The 20,158-nt window shown below is 52.2% G+C and overlaps 1 protein-coding gene across 4 annotated transcripts in view; it reads left to right on the top strand.

Annotated features, from left to right (window-relative positions):
• CNTRL (centriolin) overlaps nt 1-20,158 on the top strand; it is a 1,220,196-nt gene that overhangs the window by 631,916 nt on the left and 568,122 nt on the right. For all 4 annotated transcript variants that reach the window (XM_069609523.1, XM_069609522.1, XM_069609524.1 and 1 more), the window contains one exon: nt 13,634-13,829. In XM_069609523.1, coding sequence (XP_069465624.1) covers nt 13,634-13,829 — 196 coding nt within the window. The remainder of the gene's footprint in view (nt 1-13,633; nt 13,830-20,158) is intronic.

The following is a 20,158-nucleotide window of genomic DNA, read 5'->3' as shown; positions in this document are numbered from 1 at the left end:
TCTTACAATAGAGTGCTGGAGGGTTACTTAGTATCCCCTATGTCTAGAAACTCATGTAGCAGTCAAATGCTACCCTTCCCTCTCGAAATGGCTGGTGGCAGTGGTTTTACAACGAACTACAATGATTTTCCCTGACCGCGAACAGCGGTAGCGTTAAATCGCGGGAGCCATGTTTTTCTTTTTTTAAAACTCTTTTTATTGACTTGACAGCACAAACAAGGTCCAGAGGCAGACCACAAGGCACCAGCATAATTTACAGACAGTATAAGAAAAGAACATATACAATTACATGAATGTAATATGGCAATAATCGGCAACACTCAGAGGATAATATACATGCCCCGGGGTAGTATGGTATTTAGGGGGAAACATCTGGGGATGTAGAAGAAGATGTGGGGGGTGAAGTCATGGCAGCAATATAGTCACGGAATTTCGGCCAGATGTCTCTTGGTCTAGAGTGGGGGTGTTGTATAGCACTCCAGGAATGCTCAGTGTCATGAGCCCATGTGACCGATCTGAGCCACTGGGTGTAGGTGGGCCCTCTGGGGCGAAGCCAGCAGAGTAATATACAGCGAACTGCCAATAGCATGCTGAGGCCTGCCAATTTCTTAGCATCACGGGAGAGCTGTGGGAAGTCGTGGAATAAACAATGCAGTGGAGTGGGGGTGATTGGGTGATCTAGAATATCTGATAATGTAGAGCAGATGTCTAGCCAGAATTGGGACAGATGGGGGCATAGCCACAGCATGTGTATATAGGAGGCCTGATCTGCGCCGCATCTAGGACAGGTAGGCGGGTTAGTGTGAAACATGCGGTGAAGTCTCACGGGTGTGTGATGATACCTGTGTAAGACTTTGAACTGGATGAGCTTAAATGTAGTGTTGTAGGAGACCTCATGAGTCCGGGCGCACATCCGAGCCCACCTCTCATCAGTGATTTCGACACCAAGGTCCTCCCCCCATCTGCGTCTGAGCTCGGTAAAGTGGGGGGCCGCTCTGGCCTGAAGCAAGGAGTAGAGCCGCGACACCTTACCCCTGAAGGAGAGATATGAACAGAGCTCCTCCACTATAGGTTCATCGGTGGGCAAGGCGGGGAAGTCCGGATAGGTGGACTTGAGATGTGCTCGAAGTGAAGAGTACTGCAGCCATACAGAGGGTCGACGCCTGAGTGGAGGAGGGAGGTCTGACCATTCTATGAAGTTTCCCTGTTCAAATACATCTCGTAGAGTCAGGAAGCCAGCGGTGGCCCAGCAGGTGACTACCGTAAGTGGGATGTGTGGAACATCGGGAAGGAAGTTCCACAGGGGCAGGTCCCCGTGAAAAGGACGGGGTGAGCCAACCATGGACCAGAGTTTAGTCAACGCCAGGGACGTACAAGCCACCGGGTTCACAGAGTCTAAGGGGGGGGAGATTGGGCAGAGGACCAGGGACCCAATCACTCGGTCACAGACAGCCAGCTTCTCGAGGCGGACATGAGGGGGGGGATCAGTAGTGTTGAACCAGAATGCAGCAAACTGTGATTGGGCAACCACCCAGTATCTGATGAAGTCGGGTGCACTAAAGCCACCCAACTCTTTGGGGGCAGTCAGTGTACCCAATTTGAGCCGAACGGCCCCCGAATGCCAAAGGAATGTGTTGCATATGGTGCGGAGAGTTTGAAAAAAGGTATTCCCAGGCCACAGGGGAAGGTTGGTAAAGCGATACAATAATTGAGGTAATACAATCATTTTGAGTATGCCTATTCTGCCCGCCAGTGAAAGGGGAAGCCTAGTCCAGCTTGAGGTTTTAGTTTCAAGCTTGGTCAAATAAGTGTGATAATTGTCGTTTCGTTGCTGTGACGTGTGCCTGGAGACCACCACTCCTAGATAGGTGAAGCTAGAAGACGCCCAGGTGAACCCATGCAAATCCTGAGGGGGTAGGGTCGAGTCCGTGAGCGGGAATAATGCAGACTTGGAGCAATTGACTATTAAGCCTGACATGTCCCCAAATCGAGCCACATCTATCAGTATCGGTAAGAGATTGATCTCAGGGGATCGAACAAACAATAGGGTATCGTCAGCATAAAGGGAGACTATGTCGGTCTGGCCAGATGTGCGCAGCCCTCTGTGTGAGTGTGACTGCCGGAGCATGTCAGCGAAAGGTTCCATCGCGATTGCGAAAATGAGCGGAGAGAAGGGGCATCCCTGACGTGTTCCTCTAAATATCTGAAAGGGGGAAGAGCATCTGTCTTCTGTACGAACCTTAGCTGACGGAGCAGTGTAAAGGAGCTTTACCCAGGCACGAAAGTTGGGGCCGAATTTACATTTCTCGAGGACGCACCACAGGTATTTCCAGGAGACTGAATCAAATGCCTTATGCATGTCTAAAGTGGCCGCCACTGCATGTGTGGTCGGGTCGATTCTGTTGAGGATATTAAAGAGTCTCCTTAAGTTTAGGGAGGTGGACCTACCCGGGACGAAGCCAGCATGGTCTGGATGAACAATGTGGGACATATATGGGCCTAAGCGGTTGGCAAGGATTTTGGCAAATATTTTAATATCGCTATTAATCAGGGAGAGGGGTCTATAGGAGCCGCACTGCGTGGGGGCTTTACCAGGCTTGAGGAGCACCGTGATGAGTGCCTCACGGAGAGATGGAGGGAGTATGCCCAATTCACACGACTCGATCCACAAGGCCAGCAGATGCGGCGCAAGTTGGGCTTTGTATAATTTGTAAAAGTCCATCGGGAGCCCGTCGGGGCCAGGGGCCTTCCCCGCCGCCAGTGACTCGATGGCCTCAACAATTTCTTCTAGGGTAAAGGGCCGCTCGAGGGAGGCATTAGTTTCCGCCGATAGGACAGATAGTGGGAGGTTCTCTAAGTAGGAGTTGATTTCGGTTGTTTGGGAGGTGTTGACCTCCGAGTATAAAGACGAATAGAATGCGAAAAACTCAGAGTTGATGTCTTGAGGGGAGGTGGCGAGTGTACCATCCGATCTAGCTATGGCTGGAATGCTGGGGGCACCAAGTTCGCGGCGTAGAAGTCTAGCCAACATTCTGCCGGGGCGTTCACCCTCGCCGTATTTCCTAGTCAAACGAGGGGAGTCCAGGAACTTAACCTCGCGTTCAGCAAGGCCACGGAACCTGTCGAGCTCAGTGCCCAGATCTGCCAAGGTGGCCGGGGAGTGATCTACTGCGTACTGCGCTTCATAGGCAGATAGAGCCGATTCGCTGGTGGCGATGTCGGTACGGATGGTTTTGAGGATGCCACTGCTCTTAGAGATGGCGACTCCCCTCGTGTGTGCCTTGAAGGCTTCCCATAGCACGGCATGCGTAGAGACAGAATTTAGATTAATCTCGAAATATTCCTCAATTGAGGATTCAAGCTCGGAGGCAAAGACCTGGTCAAGAAGCGCGTGAGGGCTCAACCTCCACAGCCTTGGTTTGTTGGCGTCAGGTCCCCAATTTATGGAAATTAATATGGTGAGTGGTCCGAGAGTGTCCTGGGGAGGATGGCTAAGCTAGTCACGCATCTAATCAGTGAGTCTGTGACCAGCCATCTGTCTATTCTGGAATGGGAATCGTGTACTGAGGAATAAAAGGAGTAGGTACGGTCATCAGGGTGCATTAAGCGCCAAGCGTCCACCAGTGCCAAGCGGGGGAGTGAAGTCAAGATCGAGTAGGCCGCTCCAGACAGTTGACGAGGGCGAGAACCGGCCCTATCCAAGGTGACGTCTAATATAGTGTTGAAATCCCCGCCCCATATGATGGGGATCAGGGGATAGCTCTCAAGTAACGTGACTAGGTGGTGGTAAAAGTCGGGGTCGTCAACGTTGGGACCGTATATATTGAGGATGATTACCTCCTGGTGCTGCAGTGCGCCAGTGATGAGCACAAATCTACCGAGTGGGTCTATGTGGGATTGATGACAGGTGAACTTGAGGCTGCTATGTATTAGGGTAAGGGTGCCTCGACTCTGAGTAGAATAGTTAGTATAGTATCTCTGGGAGCCCCATTGTCTGGCGAATCGCTCACATTGCTCTGAGCGAGCATGGGTTTCCTGTAGGCAAAGGATCTTCACTCCGTGGCGTTCGGCGTGGAGCTGGATCTGCCGCATCTTCCTATGATTGCCTAACCCCCTGACATTCCAGCTCATAAAAGACAAGGACGTATCAGCCATTGTCATATGAATGGCGGTGGAATAAGCAAGGGTGGATACCCGAGTCGTAAAAATTGTGTGCCTTAGGTGTATGCAGATGGTGGACTGTATATGTGGATTGCTTGGGTACGGTGTCTGCGGGGCCCCTGGAGGCTGTCAAGACATTTTTAAACCAGAACGTTCCCTTCCAACCCCCCACCCACACCACCCCCCAATCAGAGGGATGAAACCCGAACGAAACCAAAACAATCGTGAACTTTTAGGCATCAGCGCCTGGGGGACTGTTAGCAACCGGCCAATGGCTGCCGGACTGGGGAGAGCGGCAGGAGGTTTATGTTAAGTGATAAGTAAAGGTGGGTAACACAGAGCGGATGCAGGACGTCACGGTACCCAAACCATAAGCCAGGGCCCGCAGTGAAACAGGATGGGACCATGTGGTCCGTTGTAACGGAAAGGGGGAGCATGTAAAAGATCATGGTTGGTGAAGGATCGGGGTGCAGGAAGCATGGCACAGAGGTGGATGGGCCAGGAGAGGTAGGATATGTCTAGGCCGAGAGTTCAACAGCATGGTAACGAACATTGCCTACACGGAAAGATGAAGGGGAGCAGAAGCAACCCCACAGTAAGGGAAGGAGCGCCATGGCGGCCCGGTCCCATGGCACAAAAGTGATAATAGGTGATAGAGCATGTGAGACTTGTTAACTTTGCTTAAGTCAGCTAGGTATGTGTTCATCAATAAATTTCGAAGCCTCTTCCGGGATGGTGAAGAAATACGTTTGATTGGAGTGTTCGATCCTCAGTTTGGCGGGGAAAAGCATGGAGTACCTGACTCCCAAGTCTCGAAGTCTTTTTTTTACCGCGAGGAAGGTTTTACGCTCTTGTTGAATAGCTACAGAGTAGTCCGGATACAAGTGAATTCTAGCCGCCCCCAGGTGCAGCTCCCCCCTGGCTCTGGCCGCCCGGAGTAGGGAGTCACGATCGCGGAAGTTGAGGATCCTGGCTATGATGGGACGGGGCGGAGCACCCGGCCTGGGTTTGGGAGTTAGGGATCGGTGGGCTCTCTCCACTGCAAATTGTGTTGACAGCTTGGGGTTGTCTAAGAGCGACAGTAGGGTGCGTTCAACAAATTCCTCCATAGGCTCATGAATGTTGTCCTCCGGTATACCTACAATGCGGAGGTTGTTCCTCCTGGAGCGGGATTCCAGGTCGTCATTTTTCCTTTCGACCGCAGAGACCCGGCTGGTCAAGGTGGCTACAGCGGTGCGCAAGGAAATTAAGTCATCTTCAGCGGTGCCCACCCTTGTCTCGACCTCAGCGACCCTGCTGTCCGTCCTCTCGATATGGGCCTTAATAGACGAGATGGTTCCATTCATATCGTCTAAATTAGTATGGAGTGTGGTAAAGCCCTCTCGTATGTACTCTAGCATTTTCTGCGAGTCGTCAGAGGTGGAGGGTGCAGTGGCGGACGGAGGTTCCTCCGGGGGATCGGAAGGCGACTTAGAGGGGGTCCTGGCGAACATGTTTAGTGAACTTTGCTTCCTGTTGGAGCCGGCTCCCTTAGTCATGGTGGGACGCAGAGCTACAAGCCGGGAGTGCTATAGATGGGGAGCGGCGAAACAGTCGCGCGGAGCTTATAGCCGGGGGTTCACTGCGAAGAGGTGGAGGGAGAGCAGAACAGAGCTCCCGCGGTGCGGGTTGAGTGTCACGCTACAAGGTGGGGAGGCAAGCAGGCAATGCACCAGCAGCGGCGGGAGGGCAACCAACAATAGTACAGGCCAGTTGCAAGTGTAGGTCCTACGAACCAGGATATACACTATGATGGCTATCTGCGCAGCCCAGGGACACTGCCGCGTGTAGGTGAGTGTATATGGTCGGGGCCGCACCAGGACAGTCAGCAGGTGGCAGAAGAAAGGAGGGGGGGGAATGGTAGTACGGTGCGGGCTCCCGGTTGCAGTACGCTCCCCCACGGTGCACGCGGGGGGGAAGAGAGCAATCCCAGGGGGTGTCCCAAGCATAGGGGGGCTCAATGTCGAGCCAAGTAGGGACGCGGCGGGCCCATAGTGAGCGAAGTGGGCAGCACAGACACAACGGGGCCAGTGGGACGAACCCCCCCGTGCCCCCCACCTCGCCGCGAGGAGAGTTCAATGTTCCGCAGGATGGGGAGACCAGAGGAAAAAGCAGGCCAGTGAGCCGGGGGACCTGTAGTGACGGCTCCGCTCCCTGCCGAGCGAGATCAGGAGGCGGGGGGGGACTCCGAGGTCCAGTAAGTTAGTCACGCCGCCCCCGGGCTGCAAGAGTGCGGGGTGTGGAGCTGGATGTAGTAGGCCGCAGTATGTGTCCAGGACGTGTCCAACTTCCAGGAGAAGCGGGAGGGCTGGCGCGGATGGCACAGTGGGCGGCGGGGCCAGAAAGGCCACCCCCCGCACCCCCTACCTCGCAGTGAGCAGCGTTCCGTATTCCATGTAGGGGGGGGGGAGTGGCGGTGCCTCCGCTCCCCGCCGCGTGTGAGCCGGAGGTGGGCGGGCCCCCGCGAAGTTGGCAGGCTGCAGTGGCCGTGAAGTCAGTGGAGCTCTGGCCAAGGGTGAGCCCAGGTGAGGTCAACAGCAGTGAAGCGGGAAGCAGGGCACACGGAGGAGAAACCAGTATCGGGGTCCCCGCCGCGCGAGACCAGGAGGCGGGGAGCTCCGGAGCCCAGGTCCGTATGGGGTAGAGCAGCTGGGGTGGTGGCTCGCCAAGGTGAGGTCCTCAGTGATGGGCGGGAGAGCAGGAGCCCGAGTCCGAGAGACGCCGGGTGAATTCGCCGTCCTCGGAAGCCCGCATCGCCTGGGAGGTCCACAGCGCCCCTCCCCCGCAGCGGCCCGCAGCGCCGCGCTCTCTGGTAGCAGGGAGAGCTGCAGGTCCTGGAGCCGCAGCGCGGTTCGAAGAGGGCACCACAGCCCCGGTCCGAGCGGAGAGACAGAGCTCAGCCCCAGGGGGGAGCCCGGGTCCAGGAATCGGCGGAGAGGTTGGTTGGTGGTTCATCCACAGGTACCGCCGGTATGTTGTAATAACGCAGAGTATCAGAGCACCTTTTAGGTTTTTTTCCGTTCTCCCAGTCCGGAGTGCGGCGATCAGGCGGCCATCTTGTTTCGGCGCAACAGCGCCCCCCCGGAGCCATGTTTTTCAAGATGGCGTCTGAGCCCTCTTTGTTTAAACACGTCCTGGTCTTCTTTTTTCGCCATTTCTGTTTGGAAAGGTCCTTCTAGAGTTTGTCTCTGCACGCCAAACCAGGTTTGATCCCTTTGTTCCTACGCCTTTGGCGGGCTTCAGGACTGATAACCGACTCTGGCGCCCGAGTATCTGGGGTGGGCAGGAAGTGAGGGAGGTGCCCGAAACTCCCTGTGCTTAGTCTCCAAGGAGACCCAAATGCACTCTGGCGTGATTGGCTGTCTGACTGTCCGGCAAGGACAGCCACCCTGCTAGGTGAGTGGCACCTAGGCTGGAATGAATGGGAGGAAACTGGATAAAAGGCGAGTCTCTTGGCTTGGAAGGCAGAGTCGACCACTAGAACAAAAGAACCAAAGACGAGCTGGAAGAGGACGGTTGTTGCAACTCCTGGTCCATTGGTTTGCCCGGTGAAGCACTGCTGCAAGTCCGAATTGCCAAGTTCATCTCGACAGAGAAGCCCTGCAAGGACGACTTCTCCGTTTTGAGTTGGTGGGACCAATCAATTCGTAAGCCACCCGGATACCATTCTCAGAGCTGTTTGTATTTTCCTCAGAGTGTTGGAGGAAACCGAATAGCCAGGGAGAAGGACACCAGTTTGTGTACTTGACTACAGCTACCGGAATTGAAGAACTGCCTACTCTCTACAAAACTTTAGCCCATTGACTTTGGCCTAGCCTATTGCTTTGAATTAACTCCTCTGGCAAACTATTTTCACTGTTTAAGAGTAACTGTAATATTCGTTTTATTAACCTATGCCTTTTTGCTCCTAATTCAAATACTCTGAATGCCATTTTGCTCCTCCTTCAAAGTAGTTTAAATGCCTCAGAACCTGATAGTGTAAAGTACTGAAGTATATTTTTGTGTGATATAGATTGCCTCCTTCTAGTGAATGTTTTATAACTGACTGAAATAAGTCTTTTACCAACAAACCTTGAGTATAAGAGTCTATTTGAATACTTGTGATTGTAGACCTCTGTGTAACATCATTACAGCTCACATTCCCCTCTTGAGATAAGCCTGGCTGCTCAGCAACACTACCAGAAAACTGTGTAGTACAGACTTATACAAAAGGTTTGTTTTGCTTACACGTGTAGTCCTAGTTGTGTGTAGTGGTCCCAAAGGGTACTGCATACAAACTTTTCCTAACACAGCCTCCGGCCTTGGTCCCCACACCACTGCCCCCGGCTCCCAACTCCCCTCCTCCGGTCCCTGACCAGCCGGACCCGCAGGCAGACACAGATGAGGAGGAGGGCCCTGACGCGCCTTCTCCGGCCAAAGCCTTCCACAACTGTCTGGCAGGGCTGGCAGAGTACTTGGGCCTTCCTCAACCTGAGGTCGAGCAACCAGCAGAGGGGGTCCTCGCAGAAGTCCTCACGCTACGTCATGCGACTAGAATGGGGATCCCTATGCAGAAAGATATAGTTGCCTTAGCCAAGAAGGGCTGGCTCAAGCCCCACTCAGTCCAACCGGTGAGCAAGCGCCTGGACTCCAAGTACAGGCAGATGGATGGGGATACACTCTTGCTATCAGCCCATCCTCAACCACACTTCTCAGTGATCGCTGCAGCATCACTATACACCAAGCCTCAGTCGTCCTCAGCCTCCTCCTCTGCGGCGCTGCTAGGCAAGGAGGAGAAGATCTTGGAGGCGTACAGGAAGAAGCTGTGTTTCAACGCATTCTTGCACCTTCATCAAGTCAACGCGGAATGCCATGCTGGCAGCCATTAACCAGAGGCTCTGGCGGGAAATAGCGGATTTCCTCCCAGAGCTTCCGGCGCAGAGCCAATCACGATTCAAGGCAGGATTGGCAGAGGCCAAGATGGTGGCGCAGGACATCATGGAGTCCACTGTGACCCCCATTGACACCTCTGGTCGTGCCATCTGCATTGCCACCGACATGAGAAGAGCGGCCTGGCTCTGTGCTACGAAATTCAACCCGGATGTCCAGTATCGCATCTTGGATATTCCGTTCGAAGGAGGTGACCTCTTCCACTCCACAACGGATGAGGAGCTGGACAAAAAGAAAAACAGCTCACAAACGGCCAAGTCTTTATCCATCTTGACAAAGACCACACCCAAAACATACAGCCAGTCACAGCAGCACTCCGACAAGGGGCGTACATACGGAGGGTTCTGCGGCTTCCAAGGGCAGAGGCCCAGGCAGCCTGGCTCAACATCAGCGCAAACAACAAAAAGGGGGCGAGGGGAGTAAGGGCTTTTTCCGGTCCTCCTCCTCCGCAACAGCCTCAGAAGGAAAGAAGCATGGAACGCCCCTCCGGGTCCACGTGTCTCCAGTGGGGGCGCAGGCTTGCTCTCCATGCACATTTCTGGTGCCAGAATTTCACGGACCCCTGGATCCTCTCGGTAGTCTCCACGGGCTACCGCCTCCCTATCCCAGCCTCTCCTCCTCCTTCCCCTCCACTCCCACAGTTTGGGACAACAACGCTTTTGGCGGAGATCCGGTCGCTCCTTCAGAGCCAGGCAGTGGAGGAAGTCCCAGCCTCCCAGCGAGGCTTGGGCTTTTACTTGAGGATTTTCACCATTCAGAAGAAGAACCAGGCGGGCCTAAGACTTGTGCTGGACCTTTCCACCCTCAACCTCTCGCTACCTCTACAAAAATTCAAGATGGTTACGCCAGCTTTGATAGTGGAGACATTGTGCAAGGGAGACTGGATGTGCTCCCTGGACCTGAAGGACGCGTACCTACACGTCCCGATCTGGCAGCCTCATCATTCTTTTCTATGATTCAGGATTATGGGCTACCATTTTCAGTACAAGGTGATTCCTTTCGGCCTCAACTCGGCCCCCAGGGTCGTTACCAGGCTGAAGAACACTGTGGTGGCCCTCCTCCGGTCGCAGGGCCACCACATCTACCCGTACCTCGACGACCGGCTCGTCAGGGCAACCTGTCCGGAAGCAGTGCACCATACCTCCCATGCTCTTATGATCACATTTCACAATCTGAGTTTTTCACTCAACCTCAAGAAGTCACAGCTGCAGCTCACGCAGAGACTGACCTTCTTGGGTCTCATTTGGGACACGTGCTCCGAGAGAGTTTTTCCCCTCTGAGGACAAGAGCACGGTCCTCAAGAGGGCCACTAGGCACTTCCTCATCAGAGAGGTGACCTCGGCCTGATGGTACCAACACATATTGGGTCTCATCGCAGTAGTCCTCTTGGCCGTCCCACAGACGAGACTCTGGATGAGGAAGATACAGTTGCACTTTGCAGCCTCTTGGAACCAAGAGCGAGGCTCTCAGTTGGAGATGATCAACGTTCCTCCGTCACTTCACCCGGACCTCACATGGTGGTACAGGGATTGCAACCTACCCCGCAGGTCACCATTACCCTCGACAACCACTGCGTCATGGCACCTGGATATGGCAAGAGCAGGAATCCACATCAATTGGCTGGAACTGAAGGTGATCTGGCTGACGCTCAGAGCCTTCCTTCCGGTTATCGAGGGCAAGGTCGTCCTCATTCAGACAGACAACTCGACCAGCATGTTCTACGTCAACAAGCAGAGAGGTACCAGAGTCCCCCCGGCCCCCACTGTGCAGGCTCGCAGTCAGCATGTGGGAATGGGCCCTGGAGAACAACATCTACCTCACAGCTGTCCACCTGCTGGGGGAATCCATCGTGGAGGCAGACCGGCACAGCAGAGTGGGGGCGGACAAATACGAGTGGCAGTTGAACAACCTAGTACTGCAGGACATCTTCTACAAATGGGGGCACCCCCAGGTGGACCTCTTTGCCTCATCTGACAACAGGAAGTTCCTACTGTTCGCTTCCCTGACTCCCTGGGCGATGCATTCCAGATTCAGTGGGATGGAATGACTGCATACGCCTACCCGCCCACTCCACTGATGCACAGGGTGATATGCAAGATCAAGGAATCTCGCCACCTCACCATCATTCTAATAGCACCGGGGTGTCCGGCCAGGCCATGGTTCTCGGAGCTGTTCAGCCTCTCGGAGAGGATGCCCATTCGCCTCCCGACGGTCCCAGCACATCTTCTGGCGCAACAGTGGGGCAGGGTCATCCACCCTGCGCCACAGAACCTAGCCCACACAGCATGGTTCAGTAACGCTAGGTCACCTCAGCCTCTCCCATGCTAATCTAGACATCATCCAGGGTGCCAGGAGCAGATCTACCAGGGCCTAATATAAGCGCAAGTGGACCAGGTTCTGCCACTGGGCAGACTCTCTAAAGGTATCAACCCCCTTGCATGTACCTTCAACGACGTGCTCTCCTTCTCGGCACACTTTGCCCATTCAGGCGTGCAGGTGGACACTTGCTGCACTTACTTGGCAGCCATTGGCGTTTACAGAAACTCAGAGGAGATCTTTTCCTCTTCCAACCTGATTGTCAGGAAACATGTGACAGGACTCGCCAGGCTCTACCCGCCCATCAAGATGCCCCACCCCGTGCGGTACCTCAACATATTTCAGGGTACCCTGGTGCACAAACCATTTGAACCAATGGCGTCCGCATACATCAGGCTGGTCACCATTAAGACGGCCTTGCTAGTCGGCCTCATTTCGCAGAATCAGCGAAATCCAGGTGTTGGTTGCCTCAAAGCTATATACTACGTTTCACAGGGATAAAGTAGTCCTGCGGACACACCCAGCATTCTTGCCCAAGGTGCCTTCCGCATTCGATCTGAACGAGGAAATAGTGCTACCTATGGTTTTTGCCGAGCCCAAGGACGAAGCACAGTGAGTTCTGCACTGCCTTGATGTCAGGCTTGCCCTAAAATTCTCCTTGGACTGGACCAAGGGCTTCACAGATGTCAGACACACTTTTTGTCACCTTCGACGGATCAGGACCGGGGTATCAGGCCTCTAAGGCCTCCATAGCCCGTTGGATGGTCTCGGCCATCAAAGAAGCTTATGAGGGACAGCATAAGCCACTGCCGACCAACATGCATGCCCACACGGTCAGAGCCAAGCTAACGGCCATTGCTTTCCAGCAGCATGTCCCCTGGCAAGTCATAAGCAGGGTGGCCACAAGGGCCACCCCTTCGGCTTTCTGCAAGCACAACTGTTTGGATGTCGGTGCTAGATCAGATGTGGCTTTCAGACAGGTGGTTCTTAGAAACCTGGTTGCTTAAGGAGGGTTTCCTCTCAACCCTGGGGCCACACTCAGTTGTAATCGCCCATGCAGTATGGAGGAAAGGGGAAGGGACGTAAGAGTAATTATAAGTTACTCACCGTAGTGACTAACGTTATACCCCTTTCCTCCATACGTCCCACCAACCTCCCCCCTAATAAAACTGGTGTCATTAGGCAATGTTGTTCTATTGTCGACACGTCTATGGGGACTATGGTGTGGTGCCGGAGGGCGGAATCAGGGCAGCGCATGCACCCAGGGCCGCACCCCTGCGCGCCACTAAATTTAAAGGGGAAGGAGTTTTTTTTCTGGCGAAAAAGGTTCCGTCTCCCGTCTTTTGGAAGGGACGCCCATGCAGTATGGAGGAAAGGGTCTAGTCACTACAGTGAGTAACTTATAATTTTGTTCTGAACTTCCTAAAGCCTTTTTATAAATCTTGGAGGCTGAGATCCTTATTGGGCGTGTGATGGAGTGAGAGGGGGCTATCGATAATGGTTGCGAAGAAAGCTATTGTTTTCTCCCCTTATTTGGTGTCTTAATGGGATGGTCAATTAAAAAACACAATTAAGTAACACGTTTGGGCCTCTGGGTGAGGCTGCTCAGTGGGGATTCTTGACACAGAGTTAAAATATAGTTATTGTATTCAGATATGAAACCTAGCTGTCACTTTTTCTTTTTCATGAAATAATTCCTCATTACGTGGCCCTGAAATACACCTTTGTACTAAACATTAATTATACACCTAAACATTAATTATACACATCAGGGAATTTATTTTCCCCATGATGCCATTTTAGAGATTTGGTATTGAATTCAATGCTCTATTGGAATTGTAAGTTTACTCATTTAAAATAATTAGTGGGAAAGGAGAGCATTCTGTATTCAGTTTTAGTAATTTTTGTTTGTATACGAAAGTGGATTAGAATTGCGCTCTTAACATTATTCTACTGTTTGTACTGCACTGGGATTGAGAACATAGTCTAGGAAGAAAGCCCGCCAGTTGCCACATTGACTTTTATTTGATTCATCATAACTCACTTAGATTTATATCTTGAGGGATAAACTAAAAGCATGAAGAGCCAAAAGCTCTGACATGCTAAAGGTGCCACTAGAGAAGAGACCCTCGTCATTTGATGTTTATAGAAAATTAACAAATATTTATTTGGTGCTACTTTCTTTTAGGCTTCAAGTCACAGTTCTCAGAGTACAAAAGACTCGGGGGTGGGTCTGCAATATCCATCCATGCCCTCGCCATGCAGGAAAGGAGTTAGCCAGAGCAACAGGCACCCCAGGAAGGAAGAGCATCTGCCCCCCACGAGAGGACACTGGGTTTATTCACCATTCAGAAGTGGCATGCACAAGTCTCACCTGCACAGAGGTAAACTCTTCATCATTTGTGGGGCTACACAGTCACTAGTTATTTACGGTTAAACTTGCTGGCTTTGTTGGTCCACTTTTTACAGCACATGGAAGTATTTAGAATAGAGATGTCCGGTCCTTCATTTACGCTGTTAACTGTCTTAATAGCCAGGTTTATGCCACAGTATTTGTATAAACATAAGAGAAATAACCCATACACAATGCTTAAGTGGGTAATGTGACAAAACGCAGAGGTGGTTCCTGTTGAGTCTATTTAAAAAAAAAGTTATTGCTTACTTATGTACTGCAATATATTTGCTAATTTCATTATTCAAACTTTTGTGCCAAATTAATTGGCCCAATTACTTAAAGCAGGCCAAACGTGCGGTAGTGCAAACAGAATTTTACAAGTCATTTATTTAATGATATTTATCAAAAAGGTAAAAAAGGGTTTGACAAAATAATGAAATGTAGTGTGAGGGTGTAGGACTAAGACTCAGACACGAGGGCGGTATGTTGATTGGCAAAGACTTTTATTAATAACAAAAACAGTGTTTTTGGAGGAAATCATAACTAGGCTGATCTCTCATGGTGCGTGGCTTGGCGTGGAGCCGTGAGAGTGCCTGGGAAGGCCTCCCGCAGTGGATCCGTCCATTGATCCTGCTTAGGCGGTGCATTGCCTAAATCCGTTGCATGTGTCTGCAGTATGAAGGTGTGTGGAGCTCAATGCTGCTGTTTCGGCTGGTTTGATGGTTCCGGAGTGTTTCTAGAGCGTGAAAGGAGCAGCACGAGCGTGTCGCAAAATGGCCTCCGACATAGAACACAAATGGGTCCGGAGGAGCTGAACATATGAGACAGAGTGTTAGGGGCAAGATATGGTGCAGGACCCTATGGGTGCACTGCACAATCATGGCCTCCTTGCAATAGAAACCCAACCTTTTGTTATAAGTCTGTACTACACAGGTTAGTATTGTGGCTGAGCAGCCAGAGGGGTCAATGTGAGCAGTAGGGTGGTTGCACAGAGATTCACAGTGACAAGTATCCAAATAAACACTTAAACTCAAGGTTTCTTGATTAAACTATTATTAATTTATTTAACAGTCAGTTTGAATAAGCCTTCTTCAGAAGGGGCAATATAACAGCAACACACACATACACTCCAAAATACACACTCTTAGTTTCTCCAAATCAGCAAGTACCCATTTGGGATGGCACACAGACACTTCCCACACCCTCAGGTGACTTAAATAGCTAGGACACTGTGGACATTAATATATCAGTGGTACATTTGGAGCAATACCGAGATTGGTGTCAAAGAATAGGGTTACAGAATAAATCAAGAGATCACACAAATATTCTGAAGTCGCTAAGTACTTTTGAACCCCCAATGCAAAGTAAGTTAACCCCTTCCTGGAAGGAAAGGTAAAGCACAATGTCAATGTTAAGAGTTATTCAGGGAGCCAGGCCAGCCAATGTCAATTGGGCAAAAGTCTTGGTGAGCTGAAGCACTTCTTGATAAGTAAAAGTCTTGCACAATGTTTTACAAGTCTTTGTAGAAAAAGTAGTATCAATGTAGGGCCACAAGCTGGTAGGTTTGTAAGGGGTAGAAGATGCAAGCAACTCTACAGAAGCAGCCAAGACAAGCCTCAACTGAGAACAAGTAAGGCTACACAACAAGAGGTAAGTCCCTTTAGTTTTACAGTACCTTTGGCAGCTCTGCAGATCCTGTTGTTCCTGGCCCTCAGTCGTGGGGGCAAGAGGGAGGACTTCTGGGGACTCCTGCACTGCAATGGGACGGTCAGCAGCAGCAAAAGGCAAGCTTCAATTCAGCGGCACTTCGCGGTTTCAGCTCCTTGCGTCTCAGCAAAAAGCACCACTGCGGTTCTCGACTACTACTTTGGACTTTCCTCGCATCTGGGGTTCAGCACTCTGTTGAGGTGGCTCGGGCTTGGGTAGTCCTGCTTCCTGGGAGTCCGGAGGATCTTCCTGGAGCTCGTGTCTGACTTAAAAGCTATGCTCAATCTGGTGTTCGTCTCCCTGGCACTTCGGTTCCAGCAGCAGTGGAAGTACAGGCAGCTTCAAGAGAATGTCCACACGAGTTCACTTTGGAGTTGATTGGTCCCACCAACTCAAGGGGAGAAGTCGTCCTTGCAGGACTTCTCTAGTCGGGGCGAATTCAGAGCTTCAGCACAGCAACAGGGCTTCACCGTGCAAACCAACGGTCCAGGAGTTGCCGCAGGCGTTTCGTCCAAGTTGTTCTTCGGATTACTTCGTCCATTGCTCGACTCTGCTTTCCAAGCCAAAAAGCCTTGCCTTTTTTATGCAGGTTTCTCCCATTCATTCCAGCCTAGCTGTCAATCACACAGCAGGGTGACTGTCCTTCCCGGACAGCCAGCCGGCCAATCACCTTTGGGTGCATTCCTGTAACGAAGGGGATTGAGCACAGGGAGTTTCGGACACCTCTGTCGCTTCCTGCCCCTGCCAGACACTCTGGAGCCATAGGTGGGCTTTTACTGCCAAAGACCAAACAAACAAAGGGACCAAACCTGGTTTGGCGCACAGAGTAAATCTAAAGAAGGACCTTCTCAGCAAGAAATGGCAAAAAAAGAAGACTGGCCATTTTGACAAAATCGGCATCCTTGGGTGCCTTACTGCATCTGCGAACGCAGACCGCAGTAAAAACACACAATGGTAGTAAAAAGTAAACCACTGCCACCAGCCATTAATTGTAGAAAGGGTAACATAAAAATGTTACATGAGAAACTAGACAAAGGGGATACTAAGTAACCCATCCAGCACCCTATTGTAGGATATTGTGTGCTGGGTCTAGAAAGTCTTCCCTGTGCAACTGCACGGAAGGTGCTGTGTGCCACAATGTGAAAAGATGATGCCTATGAAGTTTGTCAGACTCCACAACCAAAAGAAACCGTGTTCAAATCACAGAAAAATACATGAGAGAGTAGAACAAAAGGTCTCACTCTCTCCAGGTAAAAAATGAAAAGTCCTAGAGTCCAGCAAACGTGCTGGGGGTCTCTAAGGTAGAGAGGAATTAACACATTTCTGAGAATTCTCCCAGTGAGCACTAACTTCAGTGCTGTAGGCGCCAAACGAGGGTGTCGCAACAGAGCTGCCAAATGACTGTTGGCATTATGCTGTGGTTCTTGGAGAACTGAACGGAGTGGGAGGCTGCTGGCCCGGAGCACCGAAAAGAGGAAGAGGCAGGTGCCTCGGAGGGCGAACAGCGGCAAGGATGCAGCGGTCTTGTGTGGGGCCATGCGATGCCGATGGAGCGACAAGAGTGGTGTGCTGCCGGCATTCGGCAGGCTGTTGATGGCCCATAGAACTTTGGGTGGCCCTGCATTGGAAAGCACTCTATGGTCTGCTGTTTGCGGTGGACCGCAATAGGGACTCCCTGACGTGGTCGACAGTTTCCATGCGGGGTTGACGGTGAGACTGACTCAAAGGGACCTGGGCAGCGAGAGTCAGAGGAGCTGGAGCTTTTGGTGAGGAGTAGGCCTGAGAACAAAGCGGTACTGGACTGACCGCGGAGCAGGAGCAGCTGACAGTTTGCGCCGCGTGCTGACTGAGGCGGGCGGCCCCTAGGAGGCCCGCTGCCAACACTTGGCGGTTGCACACCAGGTAGCAGCTGATCGATGGCCTGCAGGCCAAGCAGTCACCCACGAGGACCTCGTAAGGTATACTTGAACTGGGTGTGGGCCTTGGTGATCCTGGAGGACGGCGGCCGCCCAGGTTCCATTCGGGTGGACTCCTGCAGGGGACAGTTTTGCCTCGGTACTGGTCTCCGGAACATTGGCCGCAATCTTCGCAGCAGAGTGGAACATGGCCTGATCTCCCCCCTGTTGGGGGCAAGGCATACAAATAAAGAAGGCCATGATGCGTGCAAGAAGGGCCGGCAGTCACCCTGTCCCTAGTGAGGGGGGCCCGTCGGGCCATTCGATGGCAAATCGGCTGCACCTGGGGAAGTACACTGACTGGGGGCCATTGAGGGGCGCCCGTGGAGGAACATGCTTAGTGCGATCAGCCGCATGGTGGACAAAGGGTGCCTACATTGAAACGCTGCTTGCCGGCTCACTTGAACAACGCCTGATGTGGCTTGACTCTGCCTTTATGGGAAGGCTGGGCCGCTCTGACTGTGGACCGCTGGTGTGCTTTTGGGGCTCAAGAGGACGACACAGGAATCGTACACTGGTTGCTGCGGTAGGTGGTCTTTGCACTAATTGGAACTTGGGAGCCACCCCTGGGCGGATGACATGAGTGGAGTGCCACAGACACAGCGGTTCAAGAGAGACTGCGCGTGTGCCTGGAGGCATTGGTAGGAGTAGAGGTGATGGCAATTGCTGCGGTGGACTGAGGATTATTGAATTCTGCAGCGTAGAGGGAGTCGGGCCCCTACAGGGGCGTTTGCAGGAGCTGTGATGGCAGCAAAACTCTACAAGAAGGTCAGTGGTGCTGGTATTGGGGTGTCAGGGGTTGTTCACCCATGGGCTGTATGTGACATCAAGACAAAGTGATCCCTAGGGGGGCTGTCTCCTTGGAGGACCCTGCCCCTAAATAGGGGAGTACCCCTACAGCTGAAAGGTGACCCCTAACATTCGCTCACGGCTGGGCCATACAATTGACAAAGGATGCCTTCAGAAACCAATAAGCACAGGTCTGCACAGATGACACTGGATGCCTAGGACCCCCACGCCAAGAGCCGACTCCGGTTGCGGAGATGGTACCGCCGGAAGAGAACGACGGCGACGCCATGGGAAGGCACAACCAGCTGCTGCTTGCTATTGCAGATGTAAAAATAGCCCTGGGCACACAGATTGAGGTGATCAAGGTGGATATTGGGCTTCTGAGGCAGGATGTCAGAGGCCTGGCAAAGAGGACCTCTCGCATGGAAATTCAAGTTAACGACAACAAGGAGAGGCGCTAGGAGATGAGTAAAGAGGTCCATATCCTGAAACAGAGGGTGAGCTTGCTCGAAAGTAGAGCAGGAGAAGCAGAAGGAAGGGCCCGCAGAAACTACATCCAAATTGTCGGCCTGCTGGAAGGTGAAGAAGGCAGCGACCCTACCACGTATGTGGAGAACTTGTTTTTACAGGAAATAAGCCCTGGAAAGCTTACCAAGGGCTTCATGATCGAGCGAGCGCACAGGGCCCAAGCAAGAAGACCCCCTCCGGGTGCCCCCCCAGACCTATAATTGCTAAGGTCCTAAACTATAAGGATCGTGAGAAGATCCTGGTGTTCTCAATGCAGGGGGGGGGAGGGTGTCCTGCGCAGGGATTTGGGAGACTTGGCAGTGTAACCTGATTATACCTTTCAGGTACAGAAGAGCTGTGCTCCGTTCTGGACATTCAAGGCTAGGCTGAGATTGGCCGGCCTGAGATACATGCTGATATATCCCGCGCGTTTAAAGATCTTGTATAAATATCGGTCCCTTTTGAGTTTCCGGGGGAAGCACAGGACTGGCTGGATAGGGTTAAGATATTCCCAGCCAAGGACGGTCCTGATAATCAGGACCAAGATCAAAGAGCAACTGGGTCTGCAGCGACCGTAGTGTGAGCTGCAAGGACTTCAACACACTGGGCTGGGCCCACTGGGGAGGGCGCGCCGGGCGGAGGCCGCGGGGATGTGTGGGTCGCCACCTGGGAAGGATTGTTGCTTGGTGCTGCACCTCCCTTCCTCGTTGAACTTACTGTATGCAGTCCAGTATGGGTTCCACACCATTAGTAGATGATACTAAGCCTATTGAAGTAAATGTTTAGGTTTCGTCGCTTGGGTTCTCTTCTTTCTCCCATGTGTGGCGTTTGACATTTTTTCGTAGTTTTTCGGGTACTTGTTTTTGAGTCCGCGCCAGTGGAGGCTGCGAGAAGCGGATAAGCCTGTGCATGGGTAACTGTGTGAGGCTAATGTTGATTGAGGTGGGGAGGTAATTGGTGGGTATCGGACGAGGTTTGCCGGCATGTTGCCCAAGAGGGACTGTAGATGATGGGGGAGTGCTTATGTCACAGGTTGGGGCACTCATGATGTGCCGGAGGGGCCTAGGTGGGAAAGAAAGACTGGCTGCAACTTCGCTACACAGATGGCTAGCTCGATTAATGTGCTCACCTGGAACGTGAGGGGTTTAAACAACTTTGTGAAACCTACATTGCACTATTGCAGGAAACGCACTTAACTGCCAAGAGGCAAGCTCTGCTGTTAGGTAAATGGCGGGAGCAGGTGCTTGGGTCTCCCTATTCAGCATATGCTAGAGGGGTGCTGATTTGGATATCGCCTTTGATACTCTTTAGGGCAACCCAGGTGAAAAAGGATGATGAAGGCAGAATGGTGTTACTACAA

Source organism: Ambystoma mexicanum, chromosome 8 (assembly GCF_040938575.1).
Source record: "Ambystoma mexicanum isolate Mex_15411 chromosome 8, UKY_AmexF1_1, whole genome shotgun sequence".
NCBI classification, from domain to species: Eukaryota; Metazoa; Chordata; class Amphibia; order Caudata; family Ambystomatidae; genus Ambystoma; species Ambystoma mexicanum.
This window is presented reverse-complemented; position numbering and strand designations above follow the sequence as displayed.